The 21,065-nt window shown below is 42.9% G+C and overlaps 2 protein-coding genes across 2 annotated transcripts; both read right to left on the bottom strand.

The window, feature by feature from the left end:
* Nucleotides 1–380: 380 nt before the first annotated feature.
* Nucleotides 381–1,821, bottom strand: ndufa6 (NADH:ubiquinone oxidoreductase subunit A6). The gene is made up of 3 exons (XM_072368463.1): nucleotides 1,648–1,821; nucleotides 806–921; nucleotides 381–607 (listed from the first exon to the last, which is right to left on the bottom strand). Exons 1-3 carry the CDS (start codon nucleotides 1,784–1,786, stop codon nucleotides 476–478), a joined length of 387 nt encoding a protein of 128 aa, XP_072224564.1. The 5' UTR covers nucleotides 1,787–1,821; the 3' UTR covers nucleotides 381–475.
* Nucleotides 1,822–2,875: 1,054 nt separating this feature from the next.
* triobpb (TRIO and F-actin binding protein b) lies at nucleotides 2,876–19,284 on the bottom strand. Its single transcript, XM_072368252.1, has 15 exons — nucleotides 17,226–19,284; nucleotides 16,883–17,000; nucleotides 15,987–16,058; nucleotides 12,307–12,363; nucleotides 11,886–11,954; nucleotides 11,630–11,719; nucleotides 10,731–10,840; nucleotides 8,009–8,447; nucleotides 7,325–7,565; nucleotides 6,892–6,991; nucleotides 5,646–5,805; nucleotides 5,086–5,187; nucleotides 4,521–4,607; nucleotides 4,014–4,206; nucleotides 2,876–3,914 (listed from the first exon to the last, which is right to left on the bottom strand). The coding sequence occupies exons 1-14, from the start codon at nucleotides 18,533–18,535 to the stop codon at nucleotides 4,045–4,047; spliced, it is 3,117 nt and encodes a 1,038-aa protein (XP_072224353.1). The 5' UTR covers nucleotides 18,536–19,284; the 3' UTR covers nucleotides 2,876–3,914; nucleotides 4,014–4,044.
* Between the last annotated feature and the right edge of the window lie 1,781 nt (nucleotides 19,285–21,065).

Raw genomic sequence — 21,065 nt, 5'->3', positions numbered from 1 at the left:
GGGTTCAGGGTTTTTGTCGTTATTGGTAGAGTTTGGGCCGTCACACACTGTTCTTATTGTACTGCTTCTGTCTTAATAAAAGGGAATAACACTTGTAAAATACAGCATGATAAGTAGGCTTTAGAAGGAGTTGGTGGCATTTTTCTTTTTAGATCACGCCACGAGTCCCTGAAAGTGTATCGTGGCTGTTTGTTAAGGGAAACCTTGGGGTCACATACATCACTGTTGACATGTAGCTGTCTGCTATGAAAAAGGTCTTCATTAAAGTTTAACAAGAAACCGTAAAGATCAGGATTTGTAGCATGACTGATGGTATATTTTTGGTTAAACTATAGCTTTAAATGAATCTGAATGAGACCGAACAAAAAGACAACTGTAGCTTTGAGTGTTAAGCGTGTATTTACAGGAACGGGGAACATCTTTCACACTGGACACAAGCAAAGGTGGGTCAGAGGTCCGCTGGCAGCTATACAGTTCATGGGTCATGACCCTTGTAGAATTTTGAGATGAAGTCAGTGGCTCGAGGCTCCTCAGACTCGTTGAAATAGCGCATTATGTGGGTCTTCTGCTTCCAAACGTGGATTGTTTCCTGAAGTTCCATTTTCCCCTGGAGATTAAATAGAAAAAGACTATTAAGTGGAATAAAGTGTTGATGTCATTTACATCAACTCAACTGTCATGGGATGCAGGATCCACCAACACCTAAGTTAGGAACTGAGCAACCAACACAACTTCCTGGAGTGGGTAGTAAATACCAATTAAAATACCTGGTGAAGTGTACAGATCGGACAGAGGCTGCTTTTACCTTTATGACCAGCATGTCGATCACACGGGGGTCGTTGATGTGCTTGTTCTTGTCAAACATCTCCCGCACTTTGTCTCTTCCCTGACGTGCTGTGATGTCCAGCTGAAACAACGCCACTGCAGACAGACACACAAATGGGTCACTTTGTTTCCACCACACATCGACCTAATCCAGAGGATTCCCCTCATCTTTATTATCGAACAATAAACCAATGAACAGAGGAATTAGTTGGCAATTATTTTGACAATTTGATCTAAAAGGTTGAGTGATAAGTTTCAATTGACAAAATATCAAGCTTTCTTTAACGTGTGTAATATTAGACTGAATATAGCTGGATGAAACTGATAATGCGGAATATCACCAGCTTTTACACATTTGGCCATTATTTGCCGGAAAAATGCACACGTCAAAACACAGCGTAATATACAACAAGCCGTTTGGGCATTTCAAAACTAATATCAATATATTTGTCACAATTATTCAACTTCAGGAGATAAACAATAACGACTGATGAGAAGCTTCACTGAACTGTCAGCACTGTAAATACGAAAACATAAGAGTTGTGTTGCACGGATAAGTGTGAATAGCATAATAGCATGTGTTAACACCGGTTCTTTCGGGAGGAAAATAAATAATGTCCGCAATGAATAACATGCTAACATACTAACATCCCATATCTACCCAACATTGAGGAACAAACCCTTTGCAACTGCTGTTGTTATGGTTAGGCTGTTTTTGCTAACAGCAAAACTAACCACTACTCGGAGCCTCCACATAGACACGACCTTGACACTCGAGTCACTTTTCATCCACCGTTTACCCGCCGAGACGCACCGACGTACCTGTGTTGGGCACCTCTCGGTACCAGGCTCGGTATAGCTCCCGGACTCTGCGCTTAGCTTCGTCCAAGTCTCGGCTAAAAATGGGTTTTACCACTTTCGCTGTACCAGCCGCCGCACGGGTCGCAGCCGTGGACGCCATGACTACTGATGTCTTTACAGCACTTCCGGTTTCCAGCTCTCTTCTTCTTCTTCTGGGATCAGACGGGCTCGACGCCCCCATGGTGTACTGTTGCCCTCTCATTGTAGACAGTGCCGTTGATAGAAGATTAAAGCCACATTTTTTTAAACCCAGAATGGCTCCAATATTGAAGACACTTACTCCAAGTTCTGACAAATCTCTGAGTACCCCCCCTTTGGGTGGAATATAAAGAAGCTGCACAAAAGTGCATGTTTAACAATTTCACAGCCAGCTCGATATAGATTCTAAAAACAACTGCACGGCTGTAAAAGCAGATAACTATACAGTAAAACACAGATAATACATTTAATTTGTATTCACTCCAAATATGGACCTTTTCTGCAGTCAACTTGGAAACTTGGAGCGGGGTTCTGATGACAGATGAGGGGGGGTTCTAGATGAAGCGTGACTGTCCACCGTTGAAGGCCATTATCACAGTTTGGGCCGCCTGCGTCTGGCTGTGGGTCAGAACCAGGGTGTTAACTGATACGCTTTGAGTCTGCATGTGGACAAACTGGGCGTCATCTATAAACCTGATAGTAAGCAGTGGATGGTCTTTAGAGTGATATCCACTTGAATATAATCATATATGGCTATTATTAAAATGAGCGAGGTCTGTTGAGGAGTCTTTAAACAACATGTCATCACTTCCTCTATAGTCCTTCTTAGTTGGACTCTCAAATGAACTTAGAAGCCAACGTTTATAGGAAAGTGGTGAAAGTGAGTCAATATTAATAATACCAAGAACACCAAGTCCAGATTTAGCTACTTAATATTGAGAAAAAGGCCCATGTCTTTATTTGTGGATGTTGCGATTACTCTAGTGCCCTCTAGTGGCGACAGGACAGGACAAAGCTTGTCACTGCTGTCATTAACAGGTCAACTCTGGCTTCTTAGAGATTGATTAGTCATTGCAGATATTTTATAAACATTTTCTTTAACTTTTTTCAAATTGACGTAATGCCAACAAACTTGAAAAGGCACGAGTGTTGCTTAAGCAGGTGTGCGTAAGCATGCTGTCAATGAAATTCAATGTACAGTACAGGAGTGTTTCTGCTGAAGTTATTTTATTGACTGCAAAAATTGAATAGTTTACAAAGACCTCACAGGCCCCCATCGTAAAATTAAATATGAAATGTTTTCAAAAAAAGGTAGGTAGATAAATTATTTTATCAAAATACTTCTTATCAATAAGAAATATATATATATATATATATATTTCTTGTTGAAAAAAAATTGGCTCATTGATGCAACAACTGTTATTTGTTGTGGTGGCACATGCAGAATATGCCAATAATTATCACCGGAGACAGGAAGCTCTGGAGTTTCTCATCCATGGCTTAAAAGTAAAGGACGTCCGTGATGTGGGACAGAAATCATTCAAAAGCTTCTACCAGCGCCCCCGATGAAAGCCAAGTCTGAATGTGTTACTGTACAAGTAACACATCCGTTTTTTTGCAGTCACCCTGCCGCGCTGTTAATCCCAATGAATATTTCAAGAATTTTTGTTTTCACAAACACCACAGAAACATGAGCACAAAAGGTTTGCAGGTGAAAATAATAATAGTTAAAAAAAAGCAATATTACAAATGATGACAAATTAATTTCTTAAGAAACGTGTGCCAGAACCACAAAGTAAACATAAAACGAAAGCTGTACAACAGAGAATTGATGACAGTAGTTCTTCTGACCCGCTGCCGTCTCAGGCAACAGACAGCGGACATGAGAAATTTATCAACTGGGGAGAAAAAAGTTGATACAGTATGAGCTCTTTATCTACAATACCTGATGAGAAGTAAAAACTCGACAAATATTCCATTTTTTTTTGTTTGTTTTTTTTTTAAGACCAAATGCGCACTTTTACAAGCTTGCACTCAACGAAGCAAAAATACAAAAAAGTGAAAAGTGCACTTTAAATATGTCATGTGTGGCCCAGTGTAATGAAACCGAATAATGGCTACTCATTGGCAGAATGACTGAAAAGCGACGTCATTATGAAAGTCCTGACACGGCTGTACAAGTCCAACACTCAAATCCATTTTTTTCTCTCGCTTAGATTCGGTTGCCGTGGCGACTGCAAAGTTAAAACCTGCAAAAAAAAAAAAAGAAAGGCATTTGAAAAAATACCAATGAAAAACTATGAAGAGGCTTTCTTTTTTCTTGGCTACATCATGGCGATACTGCACACCTGTCACTGTGTTAGTACCGGCAGCTGCCTCTCAGTGCTCCAGGCTGTTCCCCAGCTTTTGGGCCTCCTGCAGAGCGGCGTTGCTCAGTCTCAGATGCTCCTTCAGACTCTGAATCTCCCGCTCGGCGCGGCTGTTCAACCCACTCAGCTCCCCGTGCACCTCAGCGTATCGCTCACAGGCCAGCTGCTTTTCCTGCGGAGCAAAGAGCAGCAGAAAAGATCTTCATCTTCCAGAGCGACAACATCAGCGGGCCCTGGGGCCAACTTAGCGCATCATCACATCCACCGTGAAACAAACCTACACTTTTGTGCGTTTTAAATTACAAGCTACCTTCCGTCATAGTAATTTGAAGCGCTGCATTCTCTATGTCCGCAGGCTATAAAACACTCTGCCAAGACTTTTGTTCATGCACATGAAGATTAACATTCCAAGTTATTCGTCTTATTGAGTTCGCTGAAAGAAACGTTTTTGTGACAGATTAACACAAATACACACAGACACAGTACCATGCTTAGAACTTGTAGCTCGTTCCTTAGACAGCTCATCTGTTTGTGCAAGTAGTCTATCTCGATTTCTTTCATCCTGAGAAGAGCCTAGGAGCAAAACAAAAGAGGGGATTTCTTGTAATGGCAAAGGAAAACACTCAGGAAACACTTACTGACAATTTAAACCCAAAAATCCTTACATGTATCAACTGAGCTCACTAAGAAGACGGTCCTTTGTGTTTTCTGGCTGACTGAATGTAGAAACGTTCTAGAACTTTTCTTCCGTGAATCAGAGGAGAAGTTTGTTACCTACGAGCACGGTCTCTGAGGAGCAACATATGCTGTGCAACCGCTATCTAATCTTTCTAATTTTTCTGTTTTTTTTCAATATTCAATGAGGGCATTACATCACACAAAAAGCTCAAATCAAACTACAGCAGGCGACACTGTCTAAATGGAAAGACCGGGGGATTTTCACACCTACCCACGACATGAAGTTTAGAAAGTCATTTCATTTACCAGAAATAGAAAAAAAGAAGTACACCCACAGCCACTTTCAGTTAAAAAAGAAAATAAAAAACAATACCTCCAGTTCACAGGGCATCCCGTCTCTGTTGGCCTCTGAGCTCTGATCGGTGATGCTGGATCGTATACGGATCATCTCATCTGTGAAATGAGCCTTTAAGTCCTGAGGAGGAAAATATTTTCTCTTTAACCTTTAGAATGAGGAACATTTGGCGTTATACTGTTGCACAAAATGGATTTCTGGCTGCTTTTATATATCCAAACTGCTGACTTCACACTTTCACTTTTTTTCCCTACTGTACCAACACAACGGCAGCATGTCAGTAACTCAAACTGTAACTCACAATTGTTTCATACAAAAAACCCAGGCCTCTTTAAACCATGAGCAACTAAATACGCACAATCCCTTAAAAACGATACGCTACTTTTTAGAAATACATCTGCCAGTGACACATTGTTCATAGAAAACTGTGACTGATCGGATCACACCTCACTTGATGTACTGTATTATTACACGTTGATGGTGGACATCCTGATGGTGTTAACGACAGCGATGAGAGCGCTGCATCCCTTGCTGGCCTGCTGGTTTTTTCACACTTTTGCAATCTGCAGCCAACTCACCGAATTCTCTTTCCTCAGCTGCATCACTTCTCTCTCTTTGCGGCTGATCTCCTTTTCCCTCTTGGCGTTGTTCTGCTCCGCTTGGTACAGCTCCACACACTTCTGAGAGAACCTTTCAGACATAGTCGCCAGCTGTCTCTGTAAGGCCTGGGTTTCTGCCCTGCAGCAACGGGTGAATGAGACAAAACAAAGAAGAACTGCCATGTTAAGAGTGACATACATTCTCGCTGGGACAGCTCTTCCTTATCTATTTCATCTGATGAAAACCAAGCATCAGATTAACTGACCAATTCTTCTTATGAAGAGGAAGAGCCACTTTTCTGTTCTATGCTTATTGGAACCCTCTGAAATGGCCCAAATGCACCCAACTGTATCTCATAGCATGAATTATATTTAATAACAGCAACATGCTTGGTGTTTTTTTTTCTTCTATTTTCATGAAGTATTTCCTGCTGTGGTGCAAAAAACCTCTTTGCCTTTTTCAACCAATAACCACAAAAATGAGGAAGCGTATGCAAAGTAAAAAATGCACAAAACAGATAAGCCCCAAAGTGCAGGTTTCGGTAGCAGCCACTGAGACAGTCTGTGTCAAAGGCCCTGTGTAGCTTACAAAGGAAAACTAATCCATGACTGAATTCTTCTGCATTCCTTAAGTGCCTGACAGGACCCAGTGGCCACTGTGGTAATGGGGCTTGCTTGGACAAGGAACCATGGATTGCTGTGCAGTCTGCAAACTCACCTTTTATTTCACAGAAAATCCCATTGTGGCCAACCAGCTCCCGCTTAAAAGCACAACAGACCTATTCACATAAATTACCAGTGGTGGCCTGTGCCGACTGACACTCAGAGCCAAGCTACAACCAACAATATATTTTCAAGGCTTACCCCAAAAACAAAAACAAAAGGAGGAAGACTTTGAGCAGTGCCCAGACTCCATAACGTGTTTGTTTTGTGCATTTCCACCAGAACATTTATCTCCACTGTCAGCCAGGAAAGCTGCTTTCACTTTGGGAGTCCATGTGAGCGTGTGGAGTCAAATGGGGGCCGCTTATGTAGCGAGTAGGACCACAAGAGGAGCAACGCGTAAATTGGTAGGAAAATACCTGAAATGGCACCGCAGCCACGGAAGGTACGCTCAGAAAACTTTGGAGGTGTTTAGTTGCAAGTTGTGTTGTGAATTCTGTTTAGCGGTGGAGGGTTACTGTACATCTGTCACACTGGCAGCAATTAATCTGAAGTCACTTACTGCTGTAGGGCTCGCAAAGTCTGTGAGTCTGTCACCCCGCTGCTCAGCCTCCTGACTCTCTCCAGCTCCTCTTTGTGTTTCTTCGTTAAAGCCTTCAGTGCTGAAACACAAACAAAAGTGTGACACGGCTTCTCTTGCCAAGTGAGAATTACGGCTGAGATTTTCTCCGATTGGGAAAGCTGTGGCGTTGTGCTGTGGCAAAGCAAATGGAAGTCCAAACTGAGGAAAGGAAACCATCAACCATCTCACCTCTAATGCTATCCGATTCTACAGAAAAAGTAACAACAGCTGACCTTAAACCCCAGCTGATCTCAATAATTGCAATAATATCACCTGTAAAAAAGGTTTGAATTGGAAACCTGTGTTCATCTTTACAGCAATCTACAGTTATTTGGACTTTGACAGGCTTATTGAGCCCGTCTGGCGGACTGACCTCGTGCTGTGTCGTGGGACTCCTCCAGCTGCAGCCCGTTCTTCTCGTCGTCGAGTTTCCTGATCTGGCGCTCGTGCTGCTTCTGCAGCTCGTCCAGCGCGTGCCGATGAGCACGCTCCATGGCTGCAAGGCTGCGGCTGCAGGGTGCCTCGGGGCCACAGCCGTCCCGCACACTTCCTCGCCCTCTACCTCCTCCTCCTCCATGTTGCAGTTGCTCCAGCTGTTGCCTCAGTGACGCCACCTGAAAAAATAAATAAATGAAGATGGAGGTAAAGCCCACTGAGCAACAGCAACTGGTCATCTGCCTGGCTGAATTACATTTTTTTTTTATCCAGCCAAGGAGTTACAGCTGTCCATTTTCCATGTGTAGACAGCTGTAGTATTCCAGGGAATATCAGTTCAAACCAAGATGCACATCACAACACACAGGAGCAGAGTAGACAGGCCTTTCAGGAGTATTTTCCACATTACCGTCTGAGTATTTCTCAGCTCTTTCATGAACTTTTAGTTTTAGCTTCCACTTTTTATCATGTCAGAGGGAAAACACTGATGAAAAGTAGAGGGCAAGTAATAAAGAAGTGTTAGCAAGGCCGAAACAGAAATGTTTTACCTCATCCAGGCAGATGAAGGGTTAATTTGCATTTTAGTATATTTGCAAATTAGAAAATCATCTCCACGCACTACCTCCCTCTGCAGCGCCTCATTGGCTGACTGGCTCGATGAGCGTGGTCCCACAGGCGACAAGGAGCTCATCTCCTTTAACGGCATCCGTTCAAACTCAGCCCACTTTTTCTCAACTTCATCCATGCGTAACCTTTGGTTCGATCCCACGCCACTGCTCTTCCTGGCCAGCACGGCCTCCCACTGGCTGCTTGTGTTCCTCTCCTCCTGCCATTGGCTGTGCTCTCTCCCCTGCCCTTCTCCCGATTCTCTCTGACCGGCTGAGAGAGGGCCGGAGGAGGCGGGAACAGGGGAAAGTTCTACGTACTCAAACCTGCGCTGAGTCGGAGCTGCAGATGTTGGAACATCTGACTGAGCATTGGTGTGACGTGAAGACTGGTGACGGGAAGACGGCAAATAGCGTGCGTGGGAGTTTTCCTTGTCACTGTTATTGTCCGGTAATCTAGAGAAGAGATAAATTACACTTGAATCAATAAATCATACCGTGGTCCTACTTTAACCAACAAAAGAAGAAACTGGACAATCACTTGATTGGTTAATCAGGGTTGGGAAGAAATAAGAATTACAATAGTCTCAATCACTCCAGATATAGTTAACATAGTTCATTGCTGTGGAGTAACATAATGTTTTATGTTATTGATTCCCAATTAAAACCTTGTGAAAAGATCAGTTACTCAATCAACAGATCAGAAAAAGTTGGGACATTATGAAAAATGCAAATAAAAACCCCAAGTTACATCTATAGTTCTCGAATGGAACCGCACCGAAGACAGATTTTTAAAACTTTGGATGCTGTGCTGCTGCTCGTAAACCTGGCTTTTTAAAAAAAACATGGCAACATGAAAATTGTTTGCATGTTACAGTTGATTGAGCTTTTCAAAGACACGTAATAAGACTCCGAATCCAGATTAGACATCCAATCAGAGGAGACGTATAGGATCCTGGGGAGGAAAAAAAAATAAGAGAAAGGAGGAGGAAGTTTAAACCATTTCACCCACCCATCATCCCAGGGAGTGTGAGATCACTAACGGATAAAAAGAATCATCCTGGAGCGCTGACAAGGACACAGCAGGAACAGCAGAAGAATCATGTTATATTTTCACAGAGACGCAGCTGCAGGAACAACCGTAACGCCTCGCCTCTCAGATTATATGGGCAGAAAGAGAGTGAAGGTGGAGGGATTGCAGTGCTTGTTAACAACAGATGGTGGGATCCTCGACACGTCACTAAGGAGGAGCATCTCTGCATCCCAGCTGTTTCTGCTGAGGAAGTTCAGCTGTGTTACCTGCAGACGCCGTGTGACATCAGCAGCTACGTTGCTGCCAAGCTACAAAACAACCCCCCAACCCATTCATCATGGCAATCTCTGCCACACCTTTCCGCTACACTAAATGTTTGTCCGCTGATTTGTTTATTTTATTTTGAAATCCGTCTAAAGCAACGGTAGCAAATCTTTAAATAATACTTTAAACTGCAGCACTATCATTTCTCTTTGGGGATTAACAGAGTATTGCTGAATTGAAGTCGATTTAAATAAAATTCATTCTTTGACTTTAATTTCATTGCAGACAGTCTGAACTCAAGATACTTAATGTATTCATTCATCCTAACATTTCTGAATTTCAGGCCTGCGACATTAATAAAAGAAAATAAGGACGGTAACGTTTTCAGCTTCTTTTTTGGTAACGTTGCCATTCCTTCTAACAACATTTAAAAGATGATCTCACATTGAAGATACCCGACAATGAAGCATTCCAGATGTTACCTTATCCCAGCCTTTCCACAATAAAAACATCTGAACGTGTGGAACACTATGATGTGCTTACCATCATAATTTACATTTTTACTATTTCCAATCATATTCTATGATGTGTAATGTAATGTATGTATAGAATACAGCCTCGGTTATTGGAAACAGCTCAGAGTTTAAAGAAAGATTTGTTCATTATGGTGTAAAAGGAGTCTCATTTCATGACATTATGCCAAGTTAACAATAAACTCTACTGAGGCAATAAGATTAAAGTATTCCCTCTGTTCTGCTCATTCTTTTTCATAGTGTTTTTATCTCTTTTTGGAACTGTGTAGACCGGGAGTTCCCAACCACTAGGCTGAAGTCGGTGCCGCCTCTGGACAAGATGAACATGAGACATCTTTTTTTGACAGTAAAGTGTTAAGTGGTATGCAGCTACATCAGCTACTGAGGGTGGAGGATTCACTGTGGGAGAGCAGTCGTCTGCCAATCAGATGTTCAATCAAGTAACCGACTCAATAAACATTTCAATCGAGTGCACAAAGACAAGTTGGAGACCTTCTGGCCACGTTTCTTCCTCAAAGACTCAGAATTCCGTGGAAACTACTTTATAGCACCAAATCTTGACAACAACATTGTTGCATCACTGTTATTAGTATTAATCTTATAACCAACCCTAAATCGGCCTGTCCAAACTTTTCTTAGGGGGGTGCTGCAGGACTCAAATGCTAAATTGAAATCAAATGAAGTTTAAATATTCTGAGTGCATACTGTCTGCATCAAAAGCCAAAGTAAGAATCACTGTGCCAGCACCCCCCCCGTCTCCAAACTTTCCTTGATCATACTGTCCCATTTTTTTCTGATATAGGGTTGTAAAAAAATCAGCTTTACAGTTAATAAGCTAGCACTACCACCTAAAAGTCTACACTTTTAAATAACGAAGTTCCAATGTGGAACAGATCTGCTGGTAATTACTGTGTGAGGTCTGGAGAGCTGCTGGGCCGAATACTCTTCTTTAACACCTCGATCCAGTTCCGCCTGATCCCCGCTGTCATGGCAGACAGTGTGAACACAGCCTCCTGCGTCTGAAGAATAAAGAAAAAAAGAAAACAGCTTCAGGAGATAAGGTTACGGAGATGATAAAGTAAAACTGAAAAAGAGAGACACGGAAAGAAAGGCGGAGGAGATGCGAGCTGTGATATGGGAATAAAGAAGATGCGTCCGAAGCTGACGGCAGGTGTGCTTAATAGAAAAGACAAGTGTAACTACAGAGAATAAAGACAGTAAGGAAGTAAATCTGTGGCATCGGATTTTGAAAGAAAAAAGTGATTGAATTTCTAGCACTGAATATTTATGTACTGAAATTATGTGTTTTTCAACTGTAAAAAATTAAACCGCAAAAAATTAAACCTTGAAAAATTCAACCGCAACAGCCGAGAACCCAAGGAAGAGCAATCAATTCTAGATTCAAGATCTGGAGTGTACGTCAAGCAAAAGGAGAGAGCACGAGTCACCCCGATACAACTTCGGCTTGACATGGTGACCATATTTTAGCCATGTCCAATAATAATGGGGCTTCGGTGAGTAAGATTCAGTAATAGACAGCTGACATTTGTACATTAACAGACATTTGTATTGGACATGAATTATTTGCGGTTGAATTTTTTGCAGTTGAATATTTTAACGTTGAATTTTTTGCAGTTGAATATTTTAATGTTGAAAAACATTAAGATACATAATTTCAATGAATAAATATTCAGTGCTACAAATTCAATCACTTTTTTCTTTCAAAATCCGATGACACACATTTACTTCCATAAGACAGTTGCATACGAAGTCCATGACAGACTTTGACCTCCGACGCAGATAGTCACCTGTATCTGAAACCCATAGTTCTTCTCCACGTCAAACTCCGATACTCTCATACAGGATTTTAGGTCAATCTCCCCATCCAAGTCATCTTTCTGTGCGGAAAACACGAGGACAATGTGCATTTGTCACATGACTTGTTTTGTCACACTCGTTCATATCCGCTCACTTCAAATAGTCAGTGAACTTCTAACAGCTTACATTATGATTCCAAAAATGTGCAACAGGCGTAGAAAATGTTCTAATAGCAAAGAGATATACCTCCTCTGCACCACTGTCTCTGTAATACTTCAGCCCGGCATCAGTCAGCACAAACCAATGCTTCTTCCACTAAAGACACAAATACATCCGTTTAAATCAAGGTGTGAGTGAGGTCGAGTGCAAATGCTGTCGCAACAGTAAATCTAAGACTAAGACTGGTCTGCAAAAGAAAAGAAAACCATTAGACAGCATGTGATGTGTGAGATGAAAAGACTCATTCACTCAAGCATTTAGTCCAGAGAGGGAGACATCTATCACGCTTCAAGCCATTTAGCTATCAGTGTAATAATAAGGGTCATCTGACACCATCACCTCATAAACAACCTTTCTCACTGGGAACGAGGGAGGCTGGCCTGATGCAAGCAAAAGAGGTAGCAGAAGAGGAGCATCTGACTTTTAAAATACGAGTGAGACACTTTACCTCCCCGCTGTCGTCCAGTTTTGACATCCATCCCTTTTTGAAGTTCAAAAGGTCGGGCTGCAAAGCAGAGCATACGGTTTCAGTTTCACCGACCTTCATTTGAATGCAACAAAACTTCCAGGCAGGAACTGTGCGACGTCTTTGTGTCACCATGAATCACGAGCAAGTCTGATTAGATTCAACAGCCAAGAAAGAAACACAAAAAGTGAATGGAATAAAAAAAAGAAAAGAAAGAAAGAAAAGATGTAACAAATCAAGCTGGACCTGACAAAGCGCACCAAGCCCGTATGAAAGGGTGAAACATGCTCAGTACAACCGCACTTCTGAGCACCCGGCGGCATGTTTATCACTCATCACTGTATATAAAGACAAACGATAACTTTACTGCTTCCACAAAACCAGTTTTCATTGTGAAGAAATGAACTTTGAACTGAAACTGTGTCAGGCTAAAGTTGTAAAAGCTTATGTGCTTAAAAAACAACAACATAAAAAAAAATCTGTACTGAGATCAGTCAGCAAAGCCTGAGACTTCTAACACGCTCCAGTAGCAGCTGTGTGTTTACACAACAGGGTGCTGCTCTGCAGCAGGCCTGCTGTTGCTTCTGACGCGATGACAGGAAGAGAAACCGCGCGCGTGGTACCTTAAGATTCCGTGATCCCAGATTAAGATTAGGCAACTTTTTCCAACAGAAATTCCTCCCTTTACTTATCTCTCTTCTACTTGCATGTTCATTCCTCACTTTTAAATCCCTGTTTGTCTCCTCATCTCCCACAGGCATTATATTACACCCCCATCTTTTTCACCTTTGTACTGTTACTCCTTTTGTTCATTTCATTCCTGCACTAAAACACTTTGTTCTTCCTTATTTGTTTCCATTCCTGTCCTCTAATATAGTTAATCTGTGTGTTTCATCATCTCCAATCACCCCCTTTTCTGTCTGTATTCGCCCTTCCTGGTGTTCTTCTAAAGCTACAGCACCGCCCAGGTTTCTTTTTGTTTATGACAGCTCACCGACTCTACTGTTTTTCTTTAATCTCATAAATGTCACAGTCTAATGACTGCTAAACAGACTGTCTAAAGGGAACAAATACAGTTTTAAGATTAACTGCGTGTATGACTAAGTCTAATACCTTTGGTATAGCTCATCTTTTATTCATTAATGTTCCATTTGGTTGTTTTTCTGAAAGATTTGACACCGAATATTGTCAGGAACATAAATATAAAGGTAGCGGCCGAGTCATCGGACCTATTAATGCAACAGAAAAGCTGCATGAAATAAGATACAAGAGATTCTGCCTTTTCTTTCAGTCCTTTATTCTGTCTTGCCAATTAGATTAAACTAAGGAGCAACTTGTGACGTGTCAAACCTCCTCGTAAAATCATGTTAGCCAGTCCATACACGCCCCTAGGCATCATCAGGAAGCAGATGGAGAGGGAAACATATCTTAGGAATAACTAATTCCTCCCATGGTCATGTCTGAAATGGAAAGAGGCTCAACGGAGTGCATGAGATAGTTTGAGACAATGTGCACTCCTCACAACCCCTGTTTCCTGTCACTATAAAGAAGTATTGTCTGGAGAGCTTTGTCCTTTAGTCCAAGTTAAATAGGTTACCGGTGCACAATGTGAACAGGAGTATCCCAATATACGCTCATTGTGATGACAGCTCCTGGAATTACCACGGTTTGAACAGGCAATACCTCTTGATTACTTTAACAAAACAGGTTGCCAGGTTTTTCAAGGCTTGCTTGTGACTGGGGGCAAACATTACGGTGGCCCTAGAGTTCCAAAACACAACGCTGTGCAAAACAACATTCAAGAAACCCCAATGACATGTCAGAAAATGTCACACAACAACTATGAGAAACGCCCGAAACAACACTGAATGTCCGTTTCTGTTCAATTTTTATGAAATGATGTATTTTGAGAAACATTGTCAGTTTTTTTTTTCTTTGTGTGTTGTTTTTGACACTTCTGGTTTTGCACTCTACGCTCGGTAAAAAGAAAAAAAACCCTGCAACATGTGTCACAGCTGGCAATAAAAAGGGTCACTCACACTGCCCAGCTACTGGCTAATGACACGTCCTGCTACTGTACACAACAAAGGGTAAACAGTAGAAACTACACCCCACACACACGCAAGCCAGTCAACTTTTCAGACCTGCCACTTGAGCGGCGATGTACAAATCTAACCAGCAGCACAATTTTTTGTCATTTAAAAAAAAAAAAAACTTAAAACCGCTTTTAAGCTAGTGGTAACTTTGAACACACCCCTAAAAACAGTTAGCTGCTGGACGTGAAGCTAATACATGTGGACTTTCATTTAAACGGGAGAAGCACGACAAGCTCCCCGACAACAGTTCACACACATTAAATGAGGAAGAGGTGAAGGACAGGAAAAACAAACCGCTTTCAAGACACTGCCACAAGCTGTAACGTATTGAAGAGGGTGCAGCTTACCGTCATGATAAAATGATCCCGGCAGGTAAAAAAAAAATAAAATAAGAATAAGAAACACAAAAAACACTGCTACTTCACACACTCAAAAACTCCCTCTTGTCCTCAACTACTCGGCTTATCTAAAACTCTCGGGTAAAACGCACCTTGCTCTCACGCGGAAAACTCACGTTACGCAAATTTAGATAAAACCCCGCCATTCATACACGTTTTCTTTTATCTTAACCCAGCGAGGCGCCGCCGTCCAGAGCAAACGCTCTCCCTACTGTTAAGGGGAAAGTGCATCCATTCCGCTTCACGTGGACGAACAGCTGGCGTTTCTAGCTATATTTTCTGAACTTTCTGAGCAGAGCTGGAGGAGCAAACGTTACGCTTCTGCCTCGGATGTGTCGCTACTCGCTCTCTCTCTCTCTGCCCTGTCTGCCACTTCCTGGGCGGATCCGCGAAGACCGTTTGAGAAAACACGCCAAGCTTCATGCTGGCTCTGTGAAAATAGGGTCCGGGGGTCTTCATGGGCAGCAGGGGATCCATTTGAGTACCCGGCGCCATGAGAGATGTTATAATCCTGATTAACTGCACCCACAACAGCTTGTCACAACAAGTACTAGGATGGAAAAAGTGTTCGACCTGAAGTCTCATTCTTTCGCTCTTGCTGCGAGCAAATAAATCTTGGGGATCGCTGACATGGAAAAGTGTGGCCATCCCTTTACTTTTCAAACCCAGTGGGCAAACTTGCCATATTTCCCTTGCAGAAAAATCTTTGGGGCTTGGAAATTAAGTGGCATTCCTCCCTCAGAAATCCTCTCTTTGTAGCTATTGGTTTCAGTTCAGGAATTTCAACACATGCCCCAGCAGACCACAACTGACAAAGCTCAGTCAGTCTTATGAAATGACTGTAGGGTGTAGGTAAAACACAGGCCAGAAGACAGGCTGCTTAACAAGAACTCAAAATGAGGAAGTTTTTTTTCCCCCTTTTTTTTTTTAAACATATACAAGAGCTTTCGGGTGCATAAAAGCTAAATACAGGCAGGATTTGTTTGATGACTGGCAAATAACCATCAGAACAATGCTATTTTGATATAGGTCCACAGGCAATAAACTTTGAGTTGAGTGATATATAAATATTAGGAACATTACATTCCAGAACGTGTACTTTCACTTTGCCATGAAGCTGAGCAATGTGAAGCTGGTCCACACACACATATAAAGCTGTAGCACATACCTGCATGTGGTCTGATCTGCGATGAGCACTCTTCCAAGAACTGCCCTCATCTGCTGTGGGGCTGCCAGATCTCTGGATAAGAATAGCTTGTAGTTATGAAGACAATCGGTGTCCGACTAAACAAACATAAAGAGCCTGACTTTTAAAAGACTTTAAAAAAAAAATTGGTGCACGTAAAAGATGTGGTTAATCATATTCAGATAGGTGAAAACCACAGGTCACAGGCTGCACATGCACCGGAATGGATTACATTGTGCAAGAGGAAATGTGCTTAATGCACTGCACATACACATGTAGGACTTTAAAGCTCATTTCACCAGCCCCATCCACAACCCCTGTTTCCAAAAAAAGAAAAGATGGGATGCTGTGTAAAATGCGAATAATGACAGAATCAGAAAGAGAATCTAGTGACGTCTCTGTTCACAAGGAACACAAACAAAAGGGAGTACTGCATTGATAACTAAGTTGTAATCGGTACATGGGCTCAGTAGCGCTTCCAGAAATCATCGTCTGCGAACACGATTCACCGTGTCATTAAAGGAGCCACATCTATGGGCCAAAGCTCCTAAAATTGGACTGAAGGAAAGTATGAAACTGATCTGTGTTCAGACAGAAATCTGAAACTCTTTTTGGAAATCACGGACACCAGGCTCTCTTGCAAGGCAGTTTCAGCAAGACAATGCTAAACTACATACTATCTATTACAACAGCATGGCTTCACAGAAGAAGAGTCCGCATGCTGGATTGACCTGCCAGCAGCAAATACAATACTTCTCCAGGAATGTTTAGCTTTTATCAGTGTCACCCTAATAAAAAGTATTTCACCTACCTAAATCCCAATCTAAAGAAGGACTGAACTCTTCTTCTCTCGGTGGAACTCAAGGTAAACAGCCTACCTGTAATGAGGTGGAAGAGTGAGCTCGAGATAGATACCCACTGCCACCATATTGCCATTCTTTCTCCGTGTCCCCTGTATCTTCCCACTCTGTGGAGGGATGCTTACTGAGGGAGTGACTGAAATGGCACAAAGAGTTTATCAGAGTATCCAATCATGACAAATCTATCCATTTTGGTGGTGCATCGGAAGACAAGTTAGTCAAAGGTTTGCTCAAAAATGTATCAACTAAATTATACAGAAACAGTATAGCTTATTAAATATTCACTGGCTTATAAAATCATAAAATTAATATGTAAGGACCAGCTCCTCTACCATTTGTTGAAGTGAAGTGTGAGTCTGACCTAGCTGGTTTGAAGAGCTCCTGCCTCCGAATGGTCTGCTGGCTCTGTGGCCGCCCAGCGTGGCCTGGACCCTCCCTCTGATGGATGATTTTGACCTTTGGAAGGTCAGCCATCATGGCGTACTCCTCCCTGTTCCGTCCTGTGGATCCCACGGAGAGTTGGCCTGACTCTGAAGACTCCATGGAGCTCTGTGAGGAGGTGTGCCTTAGCATCTGAATGTGAGGCGAGGGAGAGGGGCTCCGTGTACGATAGGAAGGCCTTTTGTCATTGGGAGAGGGGCAGTGATCATCATGGCTCTGTCTAGCAGCCCCAGATCTGATGCTGTCAGAGCTTCTGGTTGTTTGCAGGGAGACAAAGGCAGTTCTGTTACCATTTGTGGTTTGTTTAGAGGGTGAAGTGGCTCGAGATAGTGAGGAGCTGCGCAGGGAATGCGTGGATCCCCGCCATGAGTGTGGTGAGCGACTGGAGTCAGATTTCTTTTCACTGTGAGTGTTTTTTCTCTGAAAGGAAGGATTGGAGTCTCCATTAGAGGCACTTCTGAGGATTGAGTAGCCTGGTGGGTCAGGATTTGCTTTTCTAGAGGGTGAGGAGCTGCGGCTGTTTTGATTCCTGCTTTTTAAGTTGCTGCCAGTTTCTGATTTCCGAAGCAAGCGTTGGTCAGGGGCATCGTTGCCTTTCCTTAAAGCAAGTGAACTGTAACCACCACGACTTTTGACTGAGCTGTTCGATCCAGACTTATGTAATGGAGACTGAGAGGGAGCGTCATAGTTTCTCCGCGAAGGCGATGAGTTAAGACTTTCACGAGTATGTCCATTCAAAGAACCATTCATGTCCTTCCTCTTAAGCTGATACTGATTAAGGGTTTCATGACTTCTCCTACTGGGAGACGAGGAGCGGCTTTCCCAACCTCGACTGCTACTGACAGGGCTTGATGAAGTCTTATGGAGTATGGACTGACTTGGTCTGTCATAACCTCGTCCAGATGGAGACATGGTGAGGACTTCATCTTCTTGAACATTCAGTCCATTTCTAGTTGATGGATTACGCAGCAGAGCCTGGCTTTCAATATCATAGCCTTCTCTTATTGGGGAACCACAGCGTCCATGGTGATTATGTCTGTTTAGAGAAGTAACTGATTCAGATTTACGAAGGATGGACTGGCCAGACAAACTGTAATTTCTCCTTGAAGGAGGGGAACTGTGACTGTCACGCAGACCGTTAAAACTTGTCCTAGATGGAGAGGAAGTACGACTGTTGCTCCCACGTGGATGTGATAAACTAGTGGCAACTTCAGCTTTGAGAGGAAACATTTGGCTTGAAGAGTTACAATCCCTCCTTGAGGGAGATGAGCGTCTGCTGCTGTCACAACCCTGTGCATCTAAAGAACCCTTGACTTCCGTTTTCCGCAGGGCGCCTCTAAAATCCGAAATCGTGTTGGATTGGGATTTGACTGAACCAGCAAATGATTTGAAGTTTCTTGGCAGAGTTCCTGACTCAAAACGTTGTCCACGTGTGCCTTGCAAGGAGCCTCTGGATCCTGTTGTCGTCCCTTGAGTCCACCCTCCCCCATCAAAGCTTTGCCTGCTAAGAGAGGTACTGGATTCACTGTGTCTGAATTGTAAGGTTCCGCGTGAGGGAGACGAGGAGCGGGATTGCAGAGCTGATGCTTGCCTTGAGGAATCATGCCGCCCAGACTGTTGATAGGAGGAGACGTGAGAAGTAGGATTCGCTCGATTGAAACCCTTTCGGCCTCTTGAGGCCAGGGACTCTGCTATCTTAAAAGGAGTGGGACTCGGAGATCGAGGACCAACTTGTGCCTCAACTTCAACCGCAACCTCGTAGGGGTCTAGAGGAGGGATCTCCACAGGTGAGTCCTCACTGAAAAACTCTGGTAGCTGCCTTTCAGAGGCCACACCGAGATTAGGGTTTCTGAATGGGATGGTATCTTTGGGCTCAATATTTCTGTGGCTAAAGATGGGATGACCTCTTTCGAAATGTCGAAACGGAGCAGATGGGCTATTTTCATGCTGGGAACGGGCACCTGCTGCTCTCCCCAAGGAAAAGTAGCCACTTTCACGTTTCTCTCTGTCTTCTTTGAGCCCCGGGAGAAAAGAAGATTAAGAAAAGAGGATTCTGAAAACACTGGAAAGAATAAGAGGTAACAGAAATAAAAGATGCACTCTACCGCATTCCGATGCTGAGCAACTACCGGAGTTTTCCCAACACAAACTATATTGTATTACTGATAATTGCTCTTTGACACCTCAGCTTGTGACTGAAAATAGTATTGCCAAGTAAAGAACACCTCTGGCTGTAATTGGATATGGACTGGTCAAGTGCAGTAAGTCATAGGTTTACTGAGGAGTCAGACTACTGCTGCGAAGAATATCTAGAACTACCCAAGTTCAAATGAGAGATCAGGGGATGCTCCTATGTTTAACCTTTACCTTAATCTTCTGCCACCAAGCTGTGCATCTTTTCTAACTCTTTTCAATATATCTTATCTGCCAGGACACGAGTTACGAATCTTTCAAGGTCAGTCTGAATGTACCTGAGCGCCTAGGGAAGCTGTCTCTGCTCTGAGCTTCATCCATCCAGGCCTGTGGTTTTGGACGGTGAGGTGGAGGGTCAAGTCGAGTCATGCTGAGTTTGGAGAAACGGCGTCGTATCGGCAAGTATTCGTCGTCCGCACTGACAGAGCCACTGAACTCTTCACTCTGGTCACAATAGCTACGCGGGAAAGGAGATAAGAATTAGCAGAGAAGAAATAGGAAGGTGAGAGATTCAGAGTGCAGAGAACCAGGGAGGAGAGAAAAATGCATGGCACAAGAAAAGGAAATGTGAGATATACATCATGGAATTACAGGTTTGTGGCCAGAGAGATGTTTTTATTTGAATTATACTATATGTAGAACAGTATAACGCTCACATTATACAATAGAAATAAACAATTGACCATTTTAGCGCTTCCAAATGTCTCACCATAAAAAAGTATCCTCATATATAAAGCATCCTTACCTGTCTGTGCTGTCGTCCTCGTCACCTTCACAGATGTAAAGCTCACAGTCGGGGCTCAGGATGCACAGAGAGGTCTCATAACCCAGCTGACCTCCATTGACATCACAGCAGCTGCTTACCACTGAAAGACTGTCAGAATACTCCTGATAGGGTGACAAGGAAAGACACGGGCCAATCACAATGTCGAAGCAAGTCCCTTCTCTCTCCAGGTCACAGGGACACTGATGTCAATCTTGAGAGTGGCTGCGTGTTCCGAGCAAAGGCCACAATAAGCCGAAATAAAAAAAAATGACAGGACGCAGCTTTTAAAGCGTACAAATTCAGCAGAATGCATTCAAGACATCCCTACCTGGCCCCATCTCCTAGATCAGAGAGTTTGATGAATAGTGTCTGCTCCTTAAGTCCTCTCTAACGGACACATGTTCATTCTGCTGTTCGATTAGGGTTACACTTCTGCAACTCGAGCTGCCTCGCGGCTTTACTCATTAATATTTCATCACTTTTTCTTCTTCTTTTTTTCTTTCTTTCCGTAAACCATCCCGTTAAACAACACTGTGTTAGAAATGATCCTAAGCTGTCTGCATGTGTCAGAAAATGGCACCGATCCATACAACTTCCAGGAAACTACAGGTTAGACACAAGAGGCATTTATAGTGCAAATCAATGCGCACTACGTCCACAAAGAGACAATAGACTGGTTTGTGACTGTGCTGTGAACGCAGAATGGGCAGAAAGCAGTTGCCGTGTCACATTTTTTATGCTATTCAGACACATTGCCCATCCTTTCTTTTTACATTACACTTCTTTCTAAAATTACATGCG

This window comes from Leuresthes tenuis, unplaced genomic scaffold, assembly GCF_036924035.1.
Source record: "Leuresthes tenuis unplaced genomic scaffold, fLeuTen1.0.hap1 SCAF_17, whole genome shotgun sequence".
NCBI classification, from domain to species: Eukaryota; Metazoa; Chordata; class Actinopteri; order Atheriniformes; family Atherinopsidae; genus Leuresthes; species Leuresthes tenuis.
The sequence above is the reverse complement of the archived record's forward strand: the minus strand, read 5'-3'. Positions and strand labels throughout refer to the sequence as shown.